The sequence below is a fragment of the Entelurus aequoreus genome, linkage group LG26 (genome assembly GCF_033978785.1).
Source record: "Entelurus aequoreus isolate RoL-2023_Sb linkage group LG26, RoL_Eaeq_v1.1, whole genome shotgun sequence".
NCBI classification, from domain to species: domain Eukaryota; kingdom Metazoa; phylum Chordata; class Actinopteri; order Syngnathiformes; family Syngnathidae; genus Entelurus; species Entelurus aequoreus.
Window position 1 is genome coordinate 32,169,648 of NC_084756.1, and position 11,513 is coordinate 32,181,160.

At 36.0% G+C, this 11,513-nt stretch overlaps 1 protein-coding gene across 4 annotated transcripts in view; it reads right to left on the reverse strand.

Annotated features, from left to right (window-relative positions):
• The window catches only part of LOC133643531 (thymocyte selection-associated high mobility group box protein TOX-like), a 397,001-nt gene that overhangs the window by 23,564 nt on the left and 361,924 nt on the right, over positions 1–11,513 (reverse strand). For 3 of the 4 annotated variants that reach the window (XM_062038162.1, XM_062038161.1, XM_062038160.1), the window contains 2 exons: positions 10,404–10,694; positions 4,372–4,602 (listed from right to left, as the gene is read on the reverse strand). In XM_062038162.1, coding sequence (XP_061894146.1) covers positions 4,372–4,602; positions 10,404–10,694 — 522 coding nt within the window. The remainder of the gene's footprint in view (positions 1–4,371; positions 4,603–10,403; positions 10,695–11,513) is intronic. The other variant, XM_062038163.1, reaches the window with a different exon arrangement.

An 11,513-nucleotide genomic window follows, 5' to 3' on the forward strand; every position in this document is an offset into this window, starting at 1 on the left:
GGGGGGGGGGAGTTGAGGTGGGCGGGGTTTGGTGGTAGGGGGCGGGGGGTGTATTGTAGCCCCGGAAGAGTTAGGGATGCAAGGGATTCTGGGTATTTGTTCTGTTGTGTTTATGTTGTGTTACGGTGCGGATGTTCTCCCGAAATGTGTTTGTCATTCTTGTTTGGTGTGGGTTCACAGTGTGGCGCATATTTGTAACAGTGTTAAAGTGGTTTATACGGTCACCCTCAGTGTGACCTGTATGTCTTGCAGTCACTTTCGTGTGTATGCAGAAGCCGCATACAACATATGACTTAATATTGCTGTCCTTAATAATGTTGTCCGGGTGAAAATCGGGAGAAATTCGGGAGAATTGTTGTCCCGGAAGACTTTCGGGAGGGGCACTGAAATTCGTGAGTCTCCCGGAAAAATCAGGAGGGTTGGCAAGTATGTCCGTTACATAAAAAAAATTATATATATATAGTCAAATACCTGGCATATGCAGTTAAGAGACGTTTCATGAGAGCAGAGTGTATGCCTTTAAAGTACCAGTAGAGTGGGAAAAACAAGTTGACTTTCTATGTTTACTTGTGTTTCATTGTATCCATTAAACCATATCCAATCATATTTACAACCCACCAAGTATATAAAAACACATCACAGCACAAAATGCCACAAATTTAGTCGGCCATTTTGAACGTTCCGCTCCGAACGTCGCCGGAAGAGTTAGGGATGCAAGGGATTCTGGGTATTTGTTCTGTTGTGTTTATGTTGTGTTACGGTGCGGATGTTCTCCCGAAATGTGTTTGTCATTCTTGTTTGGTGTGGGTTCACAGTGTGGCGCATATTTGTAACAGTGTTAAAGTGGTTTATACGGCCACCCTCAGTGTGACCTGTATGGCTGTTGACCAAGTATGTCTTGCAGTCACTTTCGTGTGTATGCAGAAGCCGCATACAACATGTGACTTAATATTGTTGTCCTTAATAATGTTGTCCGGGTGAAAATCGGGAGAATTGTTGCCCCGGGAGATTTTCGGGAGGGGCACTGAAATTCGTGAGTCTCACGGAAAAATCGGGAGGGATATATATATATATATTATATACATATATATATTCAAATACCTGGCATATGTAGTTAAGAGACGTTTCATGAGAGCAGAGTGTGTGCCTTTAAAGTACCAGTAGAGTGGGAAAAACAAGTTGACTTTATATGTTTACTTGTGTTTCATTGTATCCATTAAACCATATCCAATCATATTTACAACCCACCAAGTATATAAAAACACATCACAGCACAAAATGCCACAAAGTTAGTCGGCCATTTTGAACGTTCCGCTCCGAACGTCGTCGGTAATTTCCGCAGATTGACGTCACCGGAGTAACACTTGTACACTTTGACCATAGCATCAGATCAGTCATACTGGAAATATGCAAAATGAGATGTGCTGTCTGTCATTCACAATCCTTATGTAAGACATAAACATGTATGCTTTTTGTATGCATTTAAAGTCATAAATAAATAAAAAAGTCTGATAATGTAGTCAATGGGGCTCTCTATTTTGCCCACAAAACTCTCTAAATAACAATCCAAAACCCGCCAACGCTACTTTATATACCGCATTTTTCGGAGTATAAGTCGCACAGGCTGAAAATGCATAATAAAGAAGGAAAAAAACATATATAAGTCGCACTGGAGTATAAGTCGCATTTTTTGGGGGAAATTTATTTGATAAAAGCCAACACCAAGAATAGACATTCGAAAGGCAATTTAAAATAAATAAAGAATAGTGAACAACAGGCTGAATAAGTGTACGTTATATGAGGCATAAATAACCAACTGGTATGTTAACGTAACATATTATGGTAAGAGTCATTCAAATAACTATAACATATAGAACATGCTATACGTTTACCAAACAATCTGTCACTCCTAATCGCTAAATCCCATGAAATCTTATACGTCTAGTCTCTTACGTGAATGAGCTAAATAATATTATTTGATATTTTACGGTAATGTGTTAGTAATTTTACACATAAGTCGCTCCTGAGCAATTTCCCTCTAATTTTTCATGTGTGTGAGCAAACGCACAAACACCCTGAGCACTCAGTGGAATACAGACGTGCACACTGTGGTCATACCAGCAGCACATTTGTCTCAAACCTGACATAACAATTTAAATGTCCTATTATTATAATCAAGTGACAGTAGTCAATTTCAAGAGATTATTTTCTAATATATGTGATTTGACCCACTTAGGTATTGTTTTTTTTTTTGATCAGCTATGCACTATAGTATTTTATGCCTGGGTGGGTGTCCTGCTTTGGAAAGATTGTGTACCCCTTTCAGAGATCACATTTAGTTCCCCTTAAAACATTCACATGTTGCATGAGATGAAATGTTTATTAACTTTCTGTCCGTAAAATAAATATTTTTATTAGCAATTATGTAGTCCTGTAACATTATTTATGAATAAATGGGTTATACTTGTATAGCGCTTTTCTACCTTCAAGGTACTCATTTCATGATTAATATCCAAAAAATAATATTCTTACCAAATGACAGTAGCATAAGCACACTGATTGAGGAGTCATAGTAAAACGACCTGAAATTTACACTTTACGTGTAGTGTTGGAGTTGTCCAACTTTTTGTGTGTTCATAAACGCACCAGTGGCGAATTGCCGTAGTGTATGTGTTGGTGCAGGTGAGAGAGAGCAAGCGGCTGCTGTTGATATAACCGATGACAAAGAGTTGCTTTGGGCTTGGTTTGTACGGTAGACAACGACCGGTTTTGCTAGATAAAAGTATTTTACACATTGTTTTGGTGTGGTTATGGCCGACAAACAATTTCGCTTAATAAAGTGGCCGATGGAATTCCTGTCCTCCTTTAAGTGTCTCCACAGACGTTACAATAATTTAACAGTGTTGACAAACATTGTTTTATCTGTTGTGGCCGCCTTTTGTCACCTGTTACCGTATTTCCTTGAATAGCTGCAGGGGCGTTAATTAATTTAAAACCTCCTGTCACTCCTGCGTTTACCGGAAACCGGCGGGATGGCCGTGCATGCGGTCATTATTTTAAAACCTCTTCTCACTCCGGCGTTTACCAAAAGGAATCCATAAAATTTAGGCGTGCGCTTTGAGTGTGATGAAAGCATACCATCATGAAAAGCACATTTAATTAAAAAAACGTTATTATGGTCTTACCTGTACTTATAAATGGAGTCCATTTGCAGCTCCTTCTGACCAAAAGCATCGATAACTTGTTTATAGAAGTCTTCCTTATTTTCTTTCTTCAGTTTTAAAAGTCTCTGTTTCGATGGAGATATTCCTTTAATTATTACCTCCTGCTTCGATTGAAAGTCCAGTTTAGAAAACTGTTTTATTTTAGATACCGGTATGTAATCCTTGTTAAAAGGAAGAAGAAAAAATATCTTGCTGCGTGTGTTTACTTCTTCTGCAGTACCGGAAGTCGCAAGAAGGATCACTAGCACGGCAGCGCCCTCTACCACCAGGAGGCGGGGGTCATTTAATGACTTATACAGTATTTCACACACGCAGCTACGGTATATTAATAAAACATAGCTGCTTACTGTTCTCTTTAGCATACTGTACCGGTATTCAATAGCTTGGACCTTAAATCCTACTGAAAAGCTCTTTATCTTTTTTCCTTTGTGCGATTGTAAACTACTGAAAGCAGCTTCCTCCATTTTGAAAATGAGGACAGATGCGTCACTCGTGACGTAACGAATTTGACCCGGTGGAAGTTCTAGCCATATGCTAAATATTTTGCGAAACGAGTTTGACCCGGTGAAAATTATAGACATGCGATAATAAAATTAATATTTTGCGAAACGAATTTGATCCGGCTTCAATAATAAACCGGCGATAAGGCCAAGCATGCGTTAATTATTTTGAGAAACGAGTTTGACCCGGCAGTAATTCTAGACGTGCGAATACTATATTCCCTGCGCCAATTCAAGGAAATACGGTACTCCCAGTTGCATTGCAAAATCATCCAAAACAAACTATTAGTTTATTTTGTTTAGAGTGGGATTTGATTTTTTTGCGCGGCATAGATTTGCTGTGCGCAAAGGACGCGTGAGCAGTGCGCAATAGCGCAGGTGCGCACCTTAGAGGGAACGTTGCTCCTTAATATAAGTCGCACCCCCGGCCAAAGTATGAAAAAAACTGCGACTTATAGTCCGAAAAATACGGTAGATGATGTGTTTAGTGAGTACATTGCTTCTGCCTCATTTAAATCTATGTGACCTCACTGCAGTGGTTTGAAGGTTATATGAACCTATATTCTTTATGCACTTCTACCATTATCCTGATCTGAGAAAAAATGTTACTGAAAAACGAACGGCGTCCATTTTTGCAGACACAGTACCTGCTTCTGCTCTTCTCCCAGTCCGTCCCACATGGACGCGACTATCTTGGACACGTCCCCGAAGGTGGCGTTGGGATTCTGTCCCTTGATGGCCGCCTGGGTGTCTCTGAAGAACAGGGCGTACGCAGACACGGGCTTCGTGGGCTCGTTGGGATCCTTCTTCTTCTTCTTCTTCTGCGGCTTGGGCTTGGGCTTCATCATCTCGGAAGATGGTCGTTTCTCGCCCGTGATCTGCCAAAAACAACAACAAAAAAACCCAAAAGAAGATTATAGACAAAAAAAAATGAGAGCCCAAATTATGTTAATACTAGGAGATGAAACTAAAACTCTCCTCATTTACTTTGTTCTGCTGCTGCCAGCATAACACTCTGCAGCCCCCCCTCAACACACCCCTCCCCCTCTCCCGCCGAATCTATTAAATCTTTTCAACAAGTTATAAAATCGGACATTTCGGAGCTGAGAGGAATTTTAAATCACCTACTGGATCCGCTCCAGCTTTGATGGTGGTCTCAGAAGTGGAGAGGAGAGTGCAAAATGGAATCACTTACTGATAAGAGAGATGCTAATCATTTTTATTCACATATAGAAATGGGAAAGGAAAATATTCTCGACGAACATAAAAACACGGTCATTTCTAATCGCTAATAGTGCATCTAGCCATGTACTGTACGTGAAGGTAAGTGGAAACAGCAGATTTATAATAACACGTGCGCCTGGGAAGTACAATGTACAGTCACGATTAAAAGTTTACATACACTTGTAAAGAACATAATGTCATGGCTGTCTTGAGTTTACAATCATTTCTACAACTCTTATTTTTTTGTGATAGAGTGATTGGAGCACATACTTGTTGGTCACAAAAAAAACATTCATGAAATTTGGTTCTTTTATGAATTTATTATGGGTCTACTGAAAATGTGAGCAAATGTGCTGGGTCAAAAGTATACATACAGCAATGTTAATATTTGCTTACATGTCCCTTGGCAAGTTTCACTGCCATAAGGCGCTTTTGGTAGCCATCCACAAGCTTCTGCTTGAATTTTTTTGACCACTCCTCTTGACAAAATTGGTGCAGTTCAGCTAAATGTGTTGGTTTTCTGACATGGACTTGTTTCTTCAGCATTGTCCACACGTTTAAGTCAGGACTTTGGGGAGGCCATTCTAAAACCTTCATTCTAGCCTGGTTTAGCCATTCCTTTACCACTTTTGACGTGTGTTTGGGGTCATTGTCCTGTTGGAACACCCAACTGCTCCCAAGACCCAACCTCCGGGCTGATGATTCTAGGTTGTCCTGAAGAATTTTTCGTTGTCCCATTTACTCTCTGTAAAGCACCAGTTCCATTGGCAGCAAAACAGGCCCAGAGCATAATACTACCACCACCATGCTTGACGGTAGGTATGGTAGTCCTGGGATTAAAGGCCTCATTTTTCTCCTCCAAACATATTGTTCGGTATTGTGGCCAAACAGCTCAATTTTTGTTTCATCTGACATCACATGGACAGAGATAAGACCTTCCGGAGGAAAGTTCAGTGGTCAACAATCCAACCAGAAGCTTGTGGATGGCTACTAAAAGTGCCTTATTGCAGTGAAACTTGCCAAGGGACATGTAAGCAAATATTAACATTGCTGTATGTATACTTTTGACCCAGCAGATTTGCTCACATTTTCAGTAGACCCATAATAAATTCATAAAAGAACCAAACTTCATGAATGTTTTTTGTGACCAACAAGTATGTGCTCCAATCACTCTATCACGAAAAAAAAAAAAGAGTTGTAGAAACTATTGGAAACTCAATTAAGCCATTATGTTCTTTACAAGTGTAACTTTTGACCACGACTGTACCTAAGGATGAAACTGTCATGTGTCAGTAGAAATGTTCACATTTCAGCCTACAAGAATTCCACTTCCAACTAGAGAAAACATGTAAGTTGTCGATATATATATATATTTTTTCACGTTATAGCAGCGCATATGCTAACATTAGCACGTGCACACACACACACACATTCTTGTATTTGTTACCTTCTTGAGACCTCCGAAAAATGCCTACCTTTTTAGGACCAGCCTTTCTAGATATATAAAGATGTGTATTTACAACACTAATAATATAGACATACTATGCCAATATAAAAAAAAGCTTGTTGTGAAAAATTTGTTGGAATTTCACAAGAAAAATGTCACAATTTCACAAGACGACTTAGAATTTTGGCAGTGTTATAATAAAAGTTGTAGTTTTATTCAACGCAAGTCAAAATTTTACGAGAAAAACTGAAAATTGGTGCAATATTGTGATGAAAGTTGGAATTTTATTCAATAACAGTCACAATTTAACAAGAAAAGTTTAAAATTTGGGCAATTTTATGAAAAAAGTCGTAATTTTACTGGACAAAAGTCATAATTTTACAAGAAAACTACAAAATGTTGGCAATATTATAATGATAATCGAAATTTTACTTGGCAAAATTATGACAAAAGTCATTATTTTACTCAAAAAATGTCACTATTTTACAAGAACAACAAAAACATTGGCAATATTGTGATAACAGTCAGAATTTTATATGACAAATGTCACCATTTTGCATTTAAAAAGTAATAGTTTTACGAGAAAATATTGCAATATTAGAGAAACAAAAATAATGAGAAATTGTTCCCAATTTTATAAGAAAACAGTTGAGAAAAATACTGATTTTAGTTAATTTTTTATTTGTAATTGGTTTTTAATCTTCATTATTTACTTCAAGTTATTACAGTATGTCTCTATATACATATTTATTTATTTATTTTTTATTCATTTTGGCCAGAGGGGGAGCACTTCATATTTTTACACACACTTGTTATTTCATATGTTGACCAGAGGGGGAGCACTTTTAAAACCCACACAGTCAATTTGAAAAGTACGTCCTTTTTTGGGACCACCCTAATTTTGATAGATTTCACCACCAGGGGTGCTAATGAGACATTCTCTATTAGATGCAATGGTTTTCCATATTGGGACCATGATTTATGTCCTAACTTGTTCACACCTCCTCATATGGAAGGTACTTTTCCTTGTTGATGTCTCAAGAATGGTATAAAAACAAGAACACACACACGCGCGCACACACACACACACTATGGTTCTAGTGTAAGACAGTAACATTTAAAAAAAATTGTCTGCCAGTCACTTTGTGCTTGATTATTTTTTTCACGGAATATTTACTTTTCCTTGAGTAATTATTTAAATGACTACTTTTTACTTGAGTCATGTTACTCTAAAGCAGGGGTGTCAAACTTGTTTTCATTGAGGGCCACATCGCAGTAATGGCTGACTTCAGAGGGCCACTTTTTTTTTTAATTAATTAAAATTATGCATGCAGGCAATAACCTGTGATTAATCAAAATGCAAATGTATCTGATTTAAAAAAAATATATCATTTGACATCATTGACACAAATATGTACCAGTAATCCCCTCATACTATTACATTATAATATGCATCTATGCACTTTATTATTAGATTTTTTTCACATTTTTCACAATGGATAAATCATACGTAAAAGTGACAAGCAAATATTCAACTGTTTATTTTTATCTTTACTAACCTATTTTTTGTTATACACTATATAATAATGTAATATTTGGCATGATTAGATAATAACGTTTAAATGATACACATTTTTTCCTGTCAAAATCGAAATAATTATATTCATTTAGTAAAAAAATGAACACGCATTTTTCCCAGGCTTTCGCGGGCCTCGTTTTTATTCATTTGTATTGTCATTTTTATGCTGTAAAATCATAAGTCAAGCAGATATTTAAGTATTTATTTTTATTTAGACAAAAAAATGTTTGAAAAGTTTAAATCAGGGGTGTCCAAACTTTTTTCACTGAGGGCCGCACACGGAAAAATTAAAGCATGTGGGGGCTATTTTGATATTTTTCATTTTCAAACCATAACAAAATATATGGATTTATTTATTTATTTTACCTTTAGGGGTCCCGGGGACCATAAAGGGTCTCAGTCATTAAAATGTTAAAAATAAGTGAAATTATTATTTTTTTTAAATTATTTAACACTTACAGTAAATCTCTATAATAACTTCAAGTTGATATAAAGTGATAAAAAAAAAAAAAAAAAAGGTTTTATGGCTTTTTTGTCAAAAAAAAACTTTGTTTTTTTATAGTAAAACTGAAATATGCAGTATTTAGTAATTAGAGCCCTAAAAGATCAATAATGCAGGACACCATTGATTTTAATTCTTTAATATTTTTGAGTAATCACAGTGAAAATATAAATAAAATACCACTAAATGTATTTGGGATCCAAAAGGTGCCCCACTCATAAAGTGATACATTTGTACTAGGTTTTTCTTTTACTTTCAACACTTAAGTTACGAGATCAACTTAAGATATATCTGTCGATTTTACGTTTGAACTATTATTTTGTTTGTTTTATGCACTTTTGTCAAAGAAAACTTTGATGTTTTTATATGGCAACTACACAATATATGCAATATTTACCACATAAAACATTTTAAAGTTAAATATTTAAAGTAATTGGAGCCTTGAAAATAATTCATTATAGCATGGATTTTTTGTAATTATTTTTTTTTTTTGAGCAATGGCAAAAAAAGAAAAAGAAAGAAAGACAAAAGAAAAAAAAACAGCCTGTATGGCAGCTTTGTGTCAACATTGCAACTTTTTCTCGTTAGATTTCACCTCATTCTAATTTTTTTAATGTTATTTTTTATTTTGGCAATAGCATTTCCAGATTGTGTGGCGGGCCAGTAAACAATTAGCTGCGGGCCGCAAATGGCCCCCGGGCCGCACTTTGGACACCCCTGGTTTAAATAATAATAATACATTTAATTTCATAGCGCCCTTCAGGAAACTCAAGGTCCCTTTACAACAATATAAAATGCAATAAAACCAAGGCATGTAAATAAACAACGCAATAGAATAAAAATAGGGCAAGAGTATTTGGTGAGTTAGACGGAGTAGGCGGGTGTGTTTTGAGTTTAGATTTGAAGATGGGCAGAGAGTCACAGTATGTATGATAATACAGTGTTTCCCATAAACTGCCAAGATACCTGTGGCGGTGGGGGCGTGGTCACCATGACATCATCAACTAATTTGCATAATTTACTACAATGAAATGATTTTCTCTAAAAAGGCTCAAAAAATGTATACTTACTAATTAATAACAACAGTTTTGTTTTAAACGTCCATCCATCCATCCATTTTACAATATAATTACAACACTTTATGTACATATTTATATACAGATTTGAACAATAAGTTATTCACTGAAATATATTTATTAATTGTGGTTCTTACAAAAAATATATCTTTTAAAATATAAAAGCTAAAATGTCTCTTAAAGCTCTGCCCCTTTAATTAGTGCATACTAAATAATTTAACTTTAGCCTACTACTACATTATTATTTACCAGCAACATAAAGTGAAACAGAGGCAGAGGTGTCCTGCCACAGTCAGTAACAAATAAACAGAAAACAGTAGTGGTCAAATACAAATAAGGCAACAAGAGAAGTATCCTACACTTCTCTTTTGTAAAGTAAATAATCTGAACAGCCTATATGGGGCATCTACATCAACTTTTTGATTTGCCTGAGAAGCTGGACAGGACAAAAAAACAAAAACAATTTTATTTTATTTTATTTTTTTTAAATTTTTAATTTTATTTGTGGCGGACGTAATTCTTTCGTGGCGGGCCGCCACGAATAAATGAATGTGTGGGAAACACTGTAATATGCTGTAATATTAGTTGCAATAATGGATACTATTAAAGTGTAAAAGGCATGCAATTTCAAGCAGTACAAATAATTTTTCTGTGAAAATGAAAAAATTCCATTACATTTAGTGAGAAAATATTAATAACGTTATTGACACATGTCATTTCCAGGTGTTTGCGGGCCAGATAAAATGATGTAGCGGACCAGATCTGGCCCCCGGGCCTTGAGTTTGACACCCCTGTTCTAAAGTAACAGTGCCACTACCACTACTATTACTACTACTAAACTAGCGTAGTACCTTCAAATGAGTATCAGTCTCCTCCTCCTGATTGGAGCTGGAAGGGGAAGGTGTAGCCGATTTACTCCCAGGAGGTGAGGGGGAACCGTGGGGCAGTGCGCTCCGGCTGAACTGAGGGTTAAGCTGGGACAGCGCGCTCATGGGGTTGGACAGTATCGGAGGTGAGCTGTTAATCAGGGAGTGGTGGTGACGAGCGTGCTCGTAACGAACGGCGTCTGGGTGCTGGTGATGGTGTTGATGATGTTGTTGTTGTTGGTGGTGGTGGTGGTGGTGCAAAGCCATCTCGTGCATCTGGGGTGGGAGAAGAAGACCAAGTTTACAACACGATCTTCTCTTCAACCCAAAAGTTATGCAAAGTCCAATCAGCCAAATATGCAAATAGACGAGGAGAATTTAAGAGAGGCTAGAGCAGGGGTCACCAACCTTTTTGGAACCAAGAGCTACTTCTTGGGTAGTGATTAATGCGAAGGGCTACCAGTTTGATACACACTTAAATAAACTGCCAGAAATAGCCAATTTGCTCAATTTACCTTTAACTCTATGTTATTATTAATAATTAATGATATTTACACTTAATTGAACGGTTTAAAAGAGGAGAAAACACGAAAAAAATGACAATTAAATTTTGAAACATAGTTTATCTTCAATTTCGACTCTTTAAAATTCAAAATTCAACCGAAAAAAAGAACAGAAAAACTAGCTAATTCGAATCTTTTTGAAAAAATTAAAAAAAGAATTTATGGAACATCATTAGTCATTTTTCCTGATTAAGATTAATTTTAGAATTTTGATGACATGTTTTAAATAGCTTAAAATCCAATCTACACTTTGTTAGAATATATAAAAAATTGGACCAAGCTATATTTCTAACAAAGACAAATCATTATTTCTTCTAGATTTTCCAGAACAAACATTTTAAAATAAATTCAAAAGATTTTGAAATAAGATTTAAATTTGATTCTACAGATTTTCTAGATTTGCCAGAATATTTTTTTTTAATTTTAATCATAATAAGTTTGAAGAAATATTTCACAAATATTCTTCGTCGAAAAAACAGAAGCTAAAATGAAGAATTAAATTAAAATGTATTTATTATTCTTTACAATAAAA